Source organism: Callospermophilus lateralis, chromosome 1, assembly GCF_048772815.1.
Source record: "Callospermophilus lateralis isolate mCalLat2 chromosome 1, mCalLat2.hap1, whole genome shotgun sequence".
Taxonomy (NCBI): domain Eukaryota; kingdom Metazoa; phylum Chordata; class Mammalia; order Rodentia; family Sciuridae; genus Callospermophilus; species Callospermophilus lateralis.
The window spans coordinates 72,979,511-72,997,092 of record NC_135305.1 but is presented as its reverse complement, the minus strand read 5'-3'; the positions used below and the strand labels follow the sequence as shown (position 1 = coordinate 72,997,092).

The 17,582-nt window shown below is 31.7% G+C and overlaps 1 protein-coding gene across 6 annotated transcripts in view; it reads left to right on the top strand.

Moving 5' to 3' along the window:
• Positions 1 to 17,582, top strand: part of Dgkb (diacylglycerol kinase beta) — a 575,876-nt gene that overhangs the window by 98,462 nt on the left and 459,832 nt on the right. For all 6 annotated transcript variants that reach the window (XM_076863035.1, XM_076863026.1, XM_076863017.1 and 3 more), the window contains 3 exons: positions 4,490 to 4,539; positions 7,933 to 8,007; positions 10,971 to 11,090. In XM_076863035.1, the coding sequence (XP_076719150.1) occupies positions 4,490 to 4,539; positions 7,933 to 8,007; positions 10,971 to 11,090 (245 nt within the window). The remainder of the gene's footprint in view (positions 1 to 4,489; positions 4,540 to 7,932; positions 8,008 to 10,970; positions 11,091 to 17,582) is intronic.

Here is a 17,582-nt window from a genome sequence, read left to right as displayed (position 1 = left end):
AACAATTCCAATGAATGGAGGAGGACATGACACCAGGGATGCCTTGCCTTCCTAACCTTTAATACCACCCAAAAGGTGGTGGATTGTACCACCTACCTTTGTTGAAATCCCCCAATGCTCATAACATTTAAGAACTCCTCTTACTCTAAAATAGTAAACTCCAGAATTTCTCTTGACTACAGACTTTGTCAACTTCCTAGTCTAATTTAAATGTAGTAGAGCACAGTAGTACTTCAGAACCTGGACTCTAAACACTGATTAAACATGAATCCCAGGTAGACACTAACTTGGTCCAGTTTAAAAACCTCTCCAGGACTTAGTCTCCCAAACTCTAAAATTGGGATCATAAAATAGTGACTATGTCATGACGTAGATGTGAGGATTCGATGAGCTAGTAATTGCATACATAAATTTCTTCACCTTTATCAGTTCACATAGGTATCTGTTAAGAAAATAAATAATGGTCTGTTAACAGTTTTTGACCTTGACCACTTCACTTCTTCATAAATTTGCCTGCTACCTTTTGGCCTCTGTCCCTTCAAATTTAAATGGATCTCATAAACCATGATGTCAGGTATTCTCTCACACTTAGTTTTGGTTCATCCAATGCATTTACTCACATCCTGGGATGGTAGAAATTTAGTGGAATAAAGATAAAATTCTATAGATTATATTTCTACACAAGTCCTCAGCAACCCTTCGGTGACCAGTGTTTCTCTCAACTGAAAGTAAAGCAGACACTTTGTTTTTTCAAACACCTGCATGTTACCTATTTAATAATCATCTTGAATTCTTGTATTTTGTCTTGTGAATTCTTGTACTTTGTCTCCTATAACCTAAAGCGTGTCCACTGCTATCTATATACTTGACTCTTTCTATTCTGACATAAAGGAAAATATGAAATTGATGATTTCCAATTGAAAAATAAATATAATTTAAACCCATAACATAAAATCTGGCTCTACAGTTTGACCCACAATTACTTGCCAGTCTCACATTTGACTTGAACCTGCACACACACACCCCAACAATGTTCCTTGGTCAACCTCTCAGTTATCAGACAAACTCTAAACTTTTCTACCTTCATGCTATCATTTGGACTATGCATTTCCTGGGGAAATTCTCTCAGTGTATTTCTGATCCATTCTACACCGGAGACCTACCTTGCCTGATAAATCCTCTTGCAATCTCTTTAAAGATATGTGTCTCTCCTTCATGCCTTACATTTATTGAAAATGTATCATGAAAGAGAAATCAATAGGAAAATACTTGTAGAGTAGATAATCGGCATGCAGATAATGAAGAGGAATCTGTAAGGTAAAGGTACTACTTACTATGTGTAGTACCTTAAAACCACTGAATTTTTATACTGAAGAGAACCAAAAGATCATCTGGTCAGCCTTCCTGTCCTTTAACAGTGAAAAAAACTAAAGCCCCAAGACACTGATTATTAATTTGACCACCAATTTGTCTAGTTATAATTGAAACATGATTCTTAATCTACCATATAGTGGTCTCTTTATTTTATTTCTGTTTTTATTGTGAAAAATATTACTCCATTGCACTGGTTGGCAAAAACTAAACAGCTGATTTTCTTTACCTCTGCCCTTAAAGTTTATTAAATAGTTATTGAAGTACATATACCTATTAAATCTTGAAAATTAAACCCTAGTTTAAAGGTCTTTAAAAATATACAATTTCTAATGTTTAATAATAAGTTCTATATTAATATTTTCATATCAATAATGTATCATGAAAAGTTTACAAACAACATAGTATGTATACTAGTATATTCAGTAAGAAAAATAGAAACTGGTAGAACTTTGGGGAAAAAAATATAAGAATAAAGAATTCCCTTTTCTTACATAATATGCCTTGGCTCTGATCTTTTAACTAAATACATGTGTAGGTACATAATTGGTTCTATATAAAGTGAAATTATGGGACCAAAAAAATAGAAAAAAAGTGAGTTAAACTAGGTCATAACTTTGCAACCAGTACCTACCTTTGGAAATCATCATATTGGTACAATAATTTTAATATTGGGCTTACTTTATTTTTACACATAAACCTCTATATGCTTATGTTGGTTTTAGAAATAAGATCTGTTTGTTCAGTGATTCACTTACCTTGAAGCCTGCCTTTACTTTTTATTTATGCATTTTTAAAATTAATGCTTTATAGATATACATAAAGGTGAAATTCACTGTGATATATTTATATATATAAGATAATTTGGTTGATTTCATTGCACCATTCCTCCCTTTGCCTGTCCCTCATTCTTCCCTCAATTACCTTCTTCTATTTCACTAATCTCTCTTCTGTTTTAAATATGGAGAAGAAATTGTCTTATTATAACAAAGATTAAAGCTTAATTTTACCCATATTATTTATAAAGATAGTTTTAAATGGGAAAGGTTTCATAGGCTTATTAGACCAAACAACATTTATTTTCCATGGAGTAAATAATTGCCTTTTTCCCACTAACTTGGTAGTTTTCTCTATCCATACAGCTAATTAATTCTCAACTTTGCCCCCACCCCATAAATTTTGGCTTTGAAACTTGGGCTCTTCATACTTTAATCTTTTCATTGATAATGTCCTACCCCTTTATTTTATTTGTTCTATCTTTCTAGAACCACTTTTATTTGACTATAGAAGCTTTAAGACAAAACTTTGAGTTTTTCTTTCTTTTTCTATTTTCCATCTTCTTTCCTTTTATCTATGTCTTTCATTCCATATCTGGGACCTATTTCACATCATATGACGACTTTTCTCACACTTGTTTTTTAATCAGATTTTGACTTCACAGATAATCCATTTTGATCCCAGCAGGATCCTTATATGCTTCTAGTCTTATTTCATGGAAATATAAATAATTTTCTTTTTGCTACCAGTGGGCACTGAGTCTCCAATGTCTAAACTATACAAGATGCTTTTACAGAACTTTATTCCACTGAGGATGAACAAAACCAGTTTCCCTCCCTCTAAAGAACAGTGAGACTTCTCTGTGGCCTTGACCTCCTGCTATTAACCTCTTCTCTGAGTGAATCTGTAATTTCTTAGTACTTATAAAGGTAATTTTTACTATTTGCTACTACACTCGAAAATCTTGAAAATTTCATTGTCCATATTGTGGTAGGCATTTTTTTTCTACTGCATTTTATTCTCATTTATTGAGGAGATGAGAGGGAATAATCTGTATGGTTTGCAAATAAATATATTTAAGTGTGTGAGTTGGCCTAACATTTATTTCCCTTAATTCAATAGGTATATTCCCCCTTTATATTTTAACATCTTTTAGATTTTTTTCCCACTTACAAAAAAATACAATGTCATCATTAAGTTGACAACATTTTAAATTTTAGTGATATGTAGAATAATTTTAAATCTTATAAATAATCATATCTTACAATTGGTGAAATATAAAAATCATTAAATAAAATGATAATAATCAATGGCAGTTATTTGATCACAGTCATTGCACAATTATGCCTCCTAGTTATCAATGTCTGTTTTAATATTGTAGGTCTCAGACACCAAGATCCTACAGGAAATTATACAAACCCAACACAAACCCCCACTTCCACTCTTCTGTTTTTACAGCTGTATCATTCTTCTCTGTTTATCTCAAAAGGGCACCTGCAGCCTCTTCCACAGCCTCCTAGTGCTGTGTGAATTCTACAATGGAATCCTCAGGCTGGGAAGGCTTTGTCCTGCTCTCCTGAGCTCACTAACATGTAACCCATACTCTCCATATCCCTACTTGATTAGTTCAAAGATGAATTACCCTGTGAAGCTCCACCACAGATCTAGACAGATGAACCATTGTAGCCACGAAAACAATGCATTTTGTATGCTGACATTCCCCAGAAAGAACTTTTCTTTGCACTCCTCCATCCGCTTCCACACTGTTTGGGGATCACCCATTACAGTGGGTTATATCTGAATAGAACCTACACTTTCTGGCATGCACTTGAGTGTACTGCTTCACTTAACTTTCATAGCAAATGGGTGTCTCTTGGCAGTGTGATTACCTCCCTTTATAGGTAAGAAACAGTGTTGGACAAAGCTCATGTAAGACTTGAGGGTTGGTTCTAATTTATAATTAATTTTTTAAATTTCAAATCATTTGTTTGTTCTTATCCACTTAGCCCTTTGATGTTCAGACTCTGAGTGTCTCAAGTTTTCTTGTTATATTTGAGTTTTTACATTTAAGGTCAAATAAGAGTTTGAACAAACAATGGTGCTTTTTCAGTGTTTCCTAGATACAAACAAAATTTGTTAGATTTCATATCTGATATCTAGTGTTTTTATTAACAATTAATTTGTTTTCAATTTAACTTGGGAAACAATCTCACAAATAATTGCTTTGAGCAATGGAGAATTTTAACATTTGTTTTCAACAGAAAAGTTTTAAAGAATATGCCTTAAACTAACATTGATCTTGTTCACCTATAATCTTTTTTTAACACTTCTTTTATTCTAGTTATGTTTCGCCTGTATGACACAGATGGGAATGGCTTCCTGGACAGCTCGGTAATTTTTTTCCTTCAAATTTTCTGTGAAAATTTCAAAGTAATTTCTTTTGAAAAAGGCAATGAATAAATTTATAGCTATTACCACAGAAGGCACACTTAATATAATTTACATCCATTCACACAGCATTTTTATCATTTGATTTTTTTGAAGGAGTGATCTGAGGAGACAGGATTATGATTGTTGTATTGAATAGTTTTGCTATAAAAACATGAATTTTTTTTCTGTGCAGAATTTTGATAAAAAAGGAAGACTCCAACATTGAATAAAACATTAGATAAAGTTGAGACCGCTGGTCTAGAAAGAAAGAAAAACTATCAGTAAGATTTGACACTAAGGAAAATATTGAGAATAGAAATAAAATCTAAAGGAATTATAAAGTCAATTTAATAATTTGATTATTTTCTCATTTTTCCACTTTTAAAAACATATTCTTAGTCATACATGCTGTTGAAATAAGAATGTATATATATATATATGTGTGTGTGTATATATATATGTGTATGTATGATTATACACATATATATATATTTTACATATTTTCATAGCAAATGGTTGTCTCATGGCAGTGTTATTACCTCCCTTTATTGATTTGACAGACTTTCCTTTGTAAAGTCTCTCATCTAGTTACATATGCAGCTTGCACTCTAAGTCATAAAAATTAGTGAAAGAAAAAAATACCATCTCTGTATGATTAACTGGAAGGAACACTAAAATGTTTATTTTATTTGTAATGTACAGAGATCATGGTTAGCTCTCAGAAAAGTAGAAATTAGCCTCAGTTTCAATGTACACATCAGTATGTCCTATGAGAAATTAGCCTCCATTCCAGTGTGCACATCAGTATCTTCTCTGAAAATCATTTCAGGTTTCATTCAATAATGTACTATGTATTTGCTGATCACATATTTGTCACAATATATTATTTCCTTTTGTCTCAATGAAAAATATGAATAATAAGAGTGTCAAGTTCTGGCAATTGTAAAGTGCACAGGCACATTTACACCAAATGTTTTCACACATTTGATAATGACTGAAATATATACTCTCTCTGATGGTGAGTTTCTCTGGTGATGTGGTGGACCTCCCTGTGGCAAACTCAAATAGACTTTCACAAGAGGAGCAATGAAGCTGGAAACTTGTTTATGTAACACTGAGGAGGAAAGTGGCATATTAGCATCGCCAGAAAAATGAAATTATAATTCCCATTGCAGGAAATGACCACCACTGCTTTGAACTGATGCTCTGATTGTGGGACTTATATTTATGTCTCTGGAATATTCCTCAGACTATTGCTTTTAAGTGCCTACTTATCTTGAGTTTTCCATTTAGTAATCTGGGGGTGCATGATAAATTTTCTCATTTTCTGGTACCATTTCACAGCTAGGAATTATGAGGTTTTTTTCTAGATATTTCAGTATGCTTATCGTTACTACAATACTACATATTGTGTTGTAATGAGAGTCTGTTTTATTTAATATCTCTTTTAATTAAGTTTAAATGATGTTTTTGGGCTGGGATTATGGGTCAGTGGTAGAGTGCTTGCCTAGCACACATGAGGCATTGGGTTCGATCCCCAGCACCACATGAAGAAAACTAGATAAACAAAATAAAGGTATTGTGTCCATCTAAAAACTAAAAAAAGAAAATAAAATATTTTTTTTTTAACTAGGCTTTTAACCATGGGTTAAAATTTGGTGGATTTGAAAATTCAACCAGATTTTTTTTTTTGGTCTTAGGCCATTTTGGGGTAACATATATAGTAGATTACTTGTAATATTCATATATTGCAGTATTCCCAATATTGAACAATGAATTGAGGATAAATTGTTTTAAATTGATTTGTTTATGATAGTTACTCTTTTTTTCTTTTTCTTAGTGATTAAATTTTGGGGTTTTCTCCACATAGTCCATTGCCCAGTAATTTTCTTCAGTATCAGTTTCAAATTGTACCTGCTGGAGTCATTTGTCCTGATATTTTAAAAGCACAGCAGTTCACCTTTTGGAGGACAAAAAAAGGGAAAATTGATTTGGAAATTAATTTGGAAAATGATGAGTATGTCTCATAATGAGAGTTAAAGTTTATTGATCCTTTATAATATGCTAAACTAGATCATATATTTCATATAACAAGATGTTTAATCTTAGCATCAACTTTATCAACTAGGAAAATTTAGAATATCCATGTTTAGTGATGAGGAAACTAGAGATTAAATGACTTATGTCACGAGACTATGTAATGTAGTCCATGAAAAATAGTTCTTCTTAAAAATACATCAAAGGACTTCAACCTCTCCAAACCATTGAGTTGTTTATAAGCAAGCATGGACTAGGTAATAATTTAGTAGTTCAAATACACAATTTTTGCAAGTTTTAAAATTTAGCAGTTTCTAATATACATTTATGTTGTTGTGGGGCTTCCTATCATGCATTAATAACATAATATATATTTTTTAGAGAGAGAGAATATAGGTTTTACAACTTCCTCAGAGGGACCTGCTTTTTCTAATTTTTGCCATATTTCCTTCTTCACGTAATGAACATTGACCACATACATTAGATCAGGGGTGAAGTAGCGTAATCTTGGACTAATATACTTTCAAGCCTAATGCTTTTATACTTCTTATATTTGAAATTATACCACTCTTTAAATCATGTTATATCTCCATTTAAAATCAAAAGTGTCTTACAAAGCCATGTTTAATCTTTTCTGAAAATAGGCAAAGAAAATTGAAACATTGAAGACATACATCTGAAAAATATTTGAATTTTATTTAGCCAAGCCATATGTATTCACCAGTAGGTCTTCAAAGAGTTGACATTTGAGCAGAATACTATAAAAATTCAAACTAAAATTCTATCCTCTCACAAAATAAACTCTACATATACTTAGCCTCCAAACCTTTACCCTGAATATCCTCCTAGCAAAGCACATTATCCCAATAAATGACTGGAAGAGTCAATATATGTTCTCAGTATATCAAAATAAAAATAAACCTCTCAGTTGCTCTCAAATGCTTTCTTCCACCCGTGCACATCTGCTTGGAAGCCAAAGGGTCAGGATGGTCAGTGACTTAGAAAATCACATCCTGTGAAAATATACATAAACTCTTGCTTTCATCAGGCCCTCCTTTTCTAGTAGAAGAAAGCCTTTCTTGGTATAATTGTGCCCTCTTCTGGTGGAAATTTCTAGACAAAATACAAGATGAATTTCTATTTAGTTGCCTCTTCTCTATATCATTAATCAAATATTTAAATAGGAATATATGTATGTATCTTATTTAATTTTTTAGCTACTTGTTGAACAAAACAATTCCTTTAAGTCAAAGATTAATAAGATCTTCTATTCATATATTCTCTCCCCCACCTGAACCCCATTTTCTCTTTTTTCAGGAGCTAGAAAATATCATCAGTCAAATGATGCACGTTGCTGAGTACCTTGAATGGGATGTCACTGAACTTAATCCAGTAGGTATAAGAATGATTTAACTGTTGACTAAATCCTAGAAGGTTTCTTTCTTTCTTCCTTCTTTCCTTCCATCCTTCCATCCTTTCTTTCTTTCTGTCTTTCCTGAGACTAAATATATTACTATCATTTGATTTTTGTCTTTAAGTCACTCTAAGTTACTATTTCTAATGAGAAGTCAAAGAGGATTCTAAATAAGACAAAGTATATGTGGTATTCTAAAGCTCTCATCAGTGAACTTTTGTTCCTTCTCCAAGGAAAGCCCAAGCTCTTTTGCTTCTTTATAATAAAGCTTGGAAGTTTTAATCATTTTGTTTAAAGAAACTATACCTCATAACTTTAATAAAAACTTCTTACTTGAGTAGAAGTACTAAAACTTCCAACATTATTCAAATGGATATTAAAATAATCTGCATAGAAAATACAATTTTCTATGAATTTAGCTGTAAGGAATATTTTGGAAGATGATGATAGGAAATACCAATTTTAGTTCATTTTGAAGTCAATTATGATTACATGAATAAGGCAAATACAGATCAATTTTAATTGAAATGCTTTGCATTTTATATGAATTTAAAAAGTCTGTAAACCAGTTTTTGCATTTGTGCAGTTAGTAGCATGATAAGTGTATGAATATGTGTTACAAGAGCTCAAATCATTTATCTTTCTTTCTAAACTACGCAGTAAATACATAAGGTGCAAAACACTGTACCATTCATAATTGGATTTGGATTTTTCCAGTCGTAATGCAACTGTTTGGGGGGAGGGATGTTGTTGTTGTTGTTTATTTGTTTGATGTAGAAATGCATCCAACCTTCTCCTAGTGACAGGCAGCTATCAGTAACAGATTGCATTTTGTGTATGGAATGATAAAGTAGATGATGAGGGTTGGGGTGATGGCTCAGTAACAGATTGCTTGCCTAGCACTGGGTTTGATCCTTAGCACCACATAAAAATAAATAAGTAAAATAAAGGTATTGTGTCCATCTAAAACTAAAAATATATATATTTTTTAAAAAGTAGATGATAACATGTATTTAATTTAGTGCTCAATTGTCTTAGTACTATTTTTACTGAAATCAGGGGATTTCTTATAAGTTCTGTTGACCTTTTTGGTTATGGTAATCTAAAACAGCTTTCTTTCCTCTTCCCTACCTTTTGACCTGTAAAGATTGTTCATCTATCAATCAACTGAGGAAAGGAAGGGAGATTTTTTTCCTAACAACTTTCTAAGTAGAAGTGGGTACCACCATTTTCTAGCAAAAAAATTGTATTTGGTGACAGGAGGTGTAGGTTTGAAAAAAGGAAGATCTAGATGCTAGGAAGAAGGAGACAGTAAGTGGAGTGGCTGGACAGCCAAACTATGACAAATACAGATGGGAAAATAGAAATAATTCCTGTAGCATTATTTGTCATGTGTGTTCTGATAAGATGGCCTCTATTCTGAATATTTCAGTGTGAAAAATAAAGATGAAGGCCTCCCTTTGAGCATGTCATTTGCTATCATGGTGACTGCTTTATCTTGCCTACTGCTTCAACAGTGATCTTCATTTTGAACAAATGTACACAGTTTGAGAGTCTTATTAACTTGGCATATATGAATAAAAATAAGTGAATATTTGATGTTGATCTTAATTAGTAGGGAAGGCTCAGATGTTCTTGAAAGGAATTTTAATTCAACTAATCCCAGCTCTAACGTTAGTATTAGTATTAGTTTAGTTTATTCTCATATGTTCCTTTCCATTGGTTAATGAGCATGCCCCTCTAGAGGCAGAGCATTTAAACTGAATCTTTTGCCATTTTATCAAATTTACAATAATTTATCTTTTATTTTGAGAATAATTAAATAATTATTCTAGCACATTAATTTTTTTTCAGTACTTACAGATCATTATGTTGCTATGAAGGAAAACAATAGGATTTTAAAATACTTTCTGAGGAAACACACCAAGCACAGAAGTGTTTAGGCAAACAATATTTTTACCAACAAATTAAAAAAAAAATTCAGTGGTGGAGACCAAACCAACAGCATTGTACATGCTTCACAATCTCTCTATCACTGAACTACATCCCCAACCAAATATTTTACTTATTATACTTTTAAAGTTTCTGTTGTAATGTTCTTTGAATTTCTTGCTTGTTCTTAATTGTTTGAAATTCCCACATTATATAAAGGCTATAACTCACTAGGGTTCTTACCAGGTTTGCCACCTTGATACCTTGAGATGGGAAGTACTTTTCCTTTCCAGCAGCCAAGGGTCATATGGTTGAACTCATATAATTTACTTTAATAATAATAAGAACAATACTATGTGACATGATATATGTCAGGGGTCTTCTACTTATAATTTGAAGTAAGTACCAACATCATCACCATTCCACAAAGAAGTTAAATGTATTACAATACTGTGAAGAACATTTTGGGACATTATTGCAAGTTATCTTTAGAAAAGAAGTCTAATTAAATATGATTAGGTCATTTAAATTTGGGGCTCTATTGAGTTCTGATAGGCAATTAAAAACACCTTCATTCTTTTACCCTTTACTACTTAGCAAAGAATTCTTTGAGCTCTTTGCCATGAAGTTAATTTGTTCAGACATTTTCTGGCATATATATGAATATAAAAAAAAAATCATCTTGAGGAAGTAATTAAAGACCACTTTCACTATTAAATTAAAGTTAACTTATTTTAGCTGTGCTATCCATTGAAAAAATATTAGAAATTTAAGCACTTATTTCTAGCAGGTGATCAATGTAATAAGCTGTGTTCCAAAAATCATTAAGTCACTATTTTCTCAGTAATAGGATTAATGTTGTACTGAGTTATCAAAACATATATGCCAACTCTCCCTTTTGCTACTAGTCACAATTTGTTATAATCAGTTCAATGTAATGCCTTGCTATATTATGTGAAATGCATTTTATTGATTCTTTTTAAGTCTTCACTGATCTCCTCTTCTCCAGATCCTTCACGAAATGATGGAAGAAATTGACTATGATCATGATGGAACCGTGTCTCTGGAGGAGTGGATTCAAGGAGGAATGACAACAATCCCACTTCTTGTGCTCCTGGGCTTGGAAAGTGTAAGCATTTCCATGGAGAAGGGTGGCCTGGCAATCACTCAGTGGGGTTCTCCATTAACCTTTTGATTATAAATTGATCTGGCCATTTTCTACCACGAAGCATGTAGTGAGTGCCTGCTACTTTTAATAAATACACCATGGTGCAATTTAACAGCAGCTCCTTATGTGGTAACACTTGACATAAACATATTGATCCTCTTAAAATAATACCTTAGGATTATATGTGTATTTTTTCTCTTTTGTTTTCCTCTGTTTAAAGTGCAATCCTTTTTAAAAAACTGCCTATCTCCCCAATGTTGTTTCTTCATATATCATTTAATGTAAGAAATTCTGTACTATTGTTGTATTCTGTGGTCCTTGTGATGCTCTATCTCAATCAATATTCCCCCTCACATGAAGATAATCTATTTTATTGATATCCCATACTTGGAGAAGGCAATTAGGTATTGGAAGAGGATGAGAGATATACATGTATATGAAAAATGTTGTTCTTATATTTCTGCAGATCAACCCATGTTCTTATTCTAATTTAATTCTCGAAAGTTTTTTTTTTTTAATTGGTACCTAAGTGCCATGTATTGGCAATTAAATATATAGTTTGGGGGTTTAAAGTAGATCAACCTATGACCAGATGTGATATAATAATGACTTTGAAACTAAATCATGCCTAACTCTGCCATAAAATTATTTCAGAAATTAATTCATTAACCTGGTGACATCAACAGAAAAAAACTAGTTTTTGTATTTAGCATTAATTCTGGAATAGGAATGAACTATAATATGTATATAATAGCATATTTACTTAGAATCAAAGAGTATAAGGGATAGAAACCACCCTGACACACATAACATTTAAATTTTTGAGATACAAGAACATAGTGTCTACCACTTTGCTCCTGATCCTCAAACTCCTCATACTTCTTGTTACCAGCAAAACTAACTTTGCAGATTTAAGACTAGACCAGTTATTCAACACAACAAATTTTTTTAAGACAGCTCTCAAGACATTTTACAGTCTTTTTGGTGAAACCTATGAACGTATATATAAACATGTTTGTGTAAATGGGTTTAAGAATATATGAATAGGTTTAGGGTTTAGGATTATATATGAGCTTACAAATAAATAGATGAAGTTCAGAAAATTATCCTTTCTTTTTACCTGGAACTTCAAATTATTTACTGCTATTTTGATGTTACCTTTCATAGGAACCCTGGGATTTTAGTCTCTGTCAGATGAAGAAAAAGAAATACTAATAGTTGATATGTAGGACATCACCTTAAAATAATTTATGACAAAGATAATGAATATAGATGTTATTTCTCATAAATACATACTTCTACACTTTGAAAATTAATTATTCAATATTTTCTTGTACCTTATGTTTGTATACTACACATAATTTAGCATCTTTTATAGCTTGTTCTACACCCCTATTATAATTATTTAATTGTTGAATATACCTGTTGATAAAAGCATTATGTAAATTGAATTATGATGAAAGAACAAAAGGAAAAATTATAAAATGGCAGCATTTTAAGTTTTATTTACATTCTGTGCTGAAAAACAATTGTTAGAAGACTCCAGTCATGGAGAGCCAATAATAATGGTTCTCTAGAAGGGAGTTTTATATTATCAAAACTAAAATTTAAGTATTCTATATGCTTTTGGAAATTGGTGTATGAAAGCAGAGGAGATACAGGAATGACTAAATGAAATGTAGTCAGATGTGAGACAAGAAAGTACAGAAAAGGAGATTTTGTTACATTTATTTTAAACATCACAGAGGATGTTGAAATGATGGTTTACTTTACATATTATTGTTTATAAAAGGCTTAAATTTTAATTTATAAATACAGGTACTTGTAAAATTATACAAATACCATGGCTAATATTGTTCACAAATTTGTTTAGATTTAACTCTAAATATTTTAAAGAAATATGATATTTCATTAATTTATGGCATAGCAGTAAGTTACATTGAATGAAATTTCTTTGCTTTTAATGTACATTTGGTTAATTATTTGTAAATTATCTTTAATTGAATTTGTAAATTAATATTTTATGTTCTTAGTTCTAAAAGATTGACAGGAAAAATAAATTTAGGGTTTTGTTAACTGTAAACAGAGCTGTGTTCCCAGTCCTGGCCACTAGATGTCAGGGCCACATTGTTTAACACGAATAAGGCAAATATATTTAAGAGATTGGATGTTTTTCCTCTGTGAATTACGATTCTGAAAGAAATTTCCTTTTCTTTAACATTTAAAAAAAAGAGTAAGGCAACTATATTTTAAGTATCTTTTAATAAGATGTATAAGCACTGTAATCATGTATAATGATCATAAAACAGAATACCTCTCTGTTAAAAATAGCTTTTTAAGTCTAAGGCATTGTAAGTGTTGTAAAAAGCAGGAATGACACCAAGACAATTGAATGATGAGAGTCTTTTTTTAATAATTGAGATTTATTTCCTTTCTGTAGGCAGTTAATGTGTTATGTTATTACCTGTAGAGAATTTGATCCTTGGTGCTAGAGCCCCAACCCCCACCACATCTTTTGCTTCTTAAATTGGAAATCTAGATGCTTCTGTTTGAAGCTGGCCATTTATTATAAAGCTTGCCTTGTTATGTTGTCCTATATATTCTTGTCTATTGGCAATTATGAGCTTGGAGAATAGATTCTAATTGATAGTGGGTGTTAAATACCACAGTGTATTTGAGAGTGACTGCCGTGGACTAGCCAATAGCATAGATAAAAATGTCATTCTGAGAGAGTAAGCCTCTGTTCTCATGTAAGGCACAACTGTTATGATTTCACTATATTTATTTTTCTCCATTAACAGAATTTAAAATGCTGCTCTATTTTAAGTAAAATCTGCTTATCTACTAAAATCAGAAATGTAATTTATCAGGACTTAATTCTTCACCAAACACTAAAAAGAAAGAGTCATTTCTTTCACAAGCACTAATGCAAACTTCACAAAACCCAAGATAAACTGGTCAAAAACAGTACCAAGTCTTAGTGTCTCTTACATTTGAAGGAAAATAGGGAGTTTAAATGATTATATGATTTTGATTACCACTACCAAAAGTTAACTTGAAACATTCTTTATTTTTTTTGGAGAGAAGGAGGGACTGGGGACTGAACCTAGAGGTGCTTTACCACTGAGCCACATTCCCAGGCCTTTTTAAATATCTTATTTAAAGGCAGGGTCTCACTGAGTTGCTTAGGTCCTTGCTAAGTCACTGAGCCTGGGTTTGAATTTTTAATTCTCCTTTCTCAGCCTCTAAATTTCTGGGATTACAGATATGCACAACTGCACATGAAGAAACTTATTCTTTTTTCAATAGTCATCTTACTGAAGGATTTTTTCAAAACTTATATAATGAAAACGCTTTTTTTTTTCTTTTCACTAACAACTATTTGCTTCAGTAACTGGAACCTGTCTATCATGGGAAATACATTATATAGTTTAGGTTTTATGGCCATAAAGATCTCTGTCCCAACTGCTCAGTGCTTCTGTTATAGCCCAAAAGTAATCACAGAGATTGTAAAAAAGCAACCAATAAGGCTATGTTCCAATAAAACTTTATTTATAAAACAGATTGCTTAACAGACTTGAACCACTTGCCACCTTTTGTGCCAACTGCTGATCTGTTTTGTTACTAATTTGTCATATTACAAACAGAAGATGTTTTAATTTACTTTTAATAATTCAGGAGACAGGACTCTAGAATACCTCTGACTTGGCACACAAACAACCACAGCAAGACATGAGTGAGATACAGAAGCAGTGGACTTCATAAACTGATCTCCATCCTGACTGTTATTAAGTCAGTCATTTTGTGCCAGGGAGTTGCCTCCTCTAAAAAATGAAAAGAAAGTTAGTCAAGAAGATGTTTTTCTTTTTCAAAACATTTTTTTTAGTTCTAATTTTTCTTTTCTGAGACCAACAAGACAATTAATAATACTTCAATTTCTGAAAGCCATAATCTTGAATCTTTACTAAATTGTTCAAGAAAAATCTCCAAATTCATATTACTAGAAATTCCTTAATTCCTAAAAACAAAAATACACATTCACCTATTATACACATATAATAAATGTAAGTATTATCCATCCAGGTATCCTTGAAATGACCTTAACTCCTTGGCGTAGACTCTTGTGGCCACATCTAATCTATTCTGGTTTTAAAGAGAATGATTCCATCTCAAAGAATCTTGGACTTTAATCCTTAGAAGTAACATAAACTCTTCCTTTGATTGAGATGGTTTAAGACCTGTTAACTTTCTTGATAGAATAAAAGAATATGAAATATATTATCTGATAAAATTTCTGAGTGGTACGGTATAAATGATAATATATTTTTAATAATCTAAATTATATTTTAAAAATTATGATTTGTATTCCAATTTTTACAATGTTAATTAGGTTTACAGTTTTTGTTCCTCTATATGTACATAGTTCAATATAGAAAGAAATTTCAAAACCAGATATATGTGACAATTCTTGAGATTTCAGATTAGGTATTGAAAAAGAAAAATGAACATGTGGTTTCACATGTTATTGAGTTCGCATCTGAGCTGCAGAGGCCCAGTCTGCTCTCAGAAGGTACAGTCTGGAGATGAGAAATTCACTGCAAATCTGCCCCAAATTTTAATATTTATCTTTGTTTTCTCATTGACCAGTGTCTGATATAGCTTGTTTTTTTTTTTTTTTTTTTGTCTAAATGAGTAGTTTCTTTCATATTGACATTTACTGTTTGGAGATCTTGAACAAAATAGTAAGACAATTTAGTGATCTTTATTATTTAATGGATTTAAAGTAATTTGCCACATTAGCTCATCTATGTGTTCCAAATAAGTCAGTTGAAATGTGGCTGGGTGCCAGGGAAGGAGTACTTATACTGGGATCTGTAAAATTTCTCCTTGAGGTCTTTTGAAAATAAAAATATTTATAGTGCTATAGTGGTTCCAGTTCAGTTGAACATTATATTTGAACTTTGAAATATTTAGGAAAGTCCTAAAATTTTATAAATAACTAGGATAAGGGAATTAAGTTTGAAAAAGGACAAAGGGCCTTCTCCCCTTTGAAACATCCCTTTGGCTTCTAGGGAACTGAGAATCAAGGAAGGACGTTAAGCTCCTTCTTAAGAGTAGACCAGCCTGAGACTCAGTAAACATTTCTCTCTGTCCTAAGCACAGAACTGAGCTGCTACATTGTAATCTGCAGTGCTGTATCTGGTAATGAAAATAAACTAACACATTTCCTATGAAATAAAGTATATAAAAATCTATGAATATTTTTCTTAATTCTTTTAGCTGATATGTTGGGATGTTACACAACTCAACCCAATGATGGTAATAATATTTGCTGTTTATATAACACCAGTCTTCTGAGGAGCTAAATTAACTTCACAGGTATTATATAATGAAACCTCACACGAAGGCCTGGGAAAGCAAAGTGGGTACTTTGATTTCATTAGAGAGGAAAATAAGAAGAATGTTGAAATGGCCGGTTCACATTTTCATAGTAGGCAGGTACCAAGCCTTCTGGATTCTCTGTTCATTTCTTTCTTTTTTCTTTTTCTTTTTTTTTTTAATATAAAAGTGAATTCATTTCTTGGCAATAAATATTTATTTGTAACAGAAGCACTAATAGAAATATGCTCTATTGGCTGATAGGATATACGAAAGGACAGATTCTTTCTCTTCCCCACTAAGTTTACAATCTAAATAAGACAAACAAGACAAGACATGAAAATACAGAGAGTTGGAGTATAATTTGCACTGCTGAGAAGTAGTTGGCTCCTGGTTTCAATTTCTTCTTTTAAAGAAGTCACATACATATTTCATTCCTTGCATATTTTGGCAATGCATCCGGCTAAGAGCTATAAAGCTATTTGATTTGTTTTTTGGTAAAGCATTTTATGCCTGGGTAATGGATTTGTACATCAGTTGCAGCCTGTAACATGGCTAAGTGTTCTGATTGACAGAACACCCACATTCAGACTTGTTTATTTTTTGATAAGGAAAATGCCAGCTAACTTAGTCCATATGTGCTCTCCAACAGGATGAGGCTTATTCACATATAATGGACAATCATTTAAAAATAAAATGACAAGGAATATAAAAATGGTAATACATATGAAAAATAGTTTTTTTTCCTTTCTTCTTTTACTTAAAAATATTTCAAAGAATTTAACTGCTAATTTTAAAGTTTGTTAGTTTTAAAAATTAACAATGCCATAGTTAAACTTTTTTTACATCAGAATGTTTAATTTTTAAAGCAATAGAAATTTAAATATAGACAGTTTTCAAAATATAGCAAAGTTAAATATGTATTCTATTCACATTTTATTACAACTTGAAATCTTATGGTTCATCTAAACCCAAACTCAATTAGGAAATTACTATGAAGTCTATTTCTTGAGTTTTAGAAAACTGAAATTATATCTTCTGAAGTTCTCTCCTTGACACCTTATACCTAGCTGC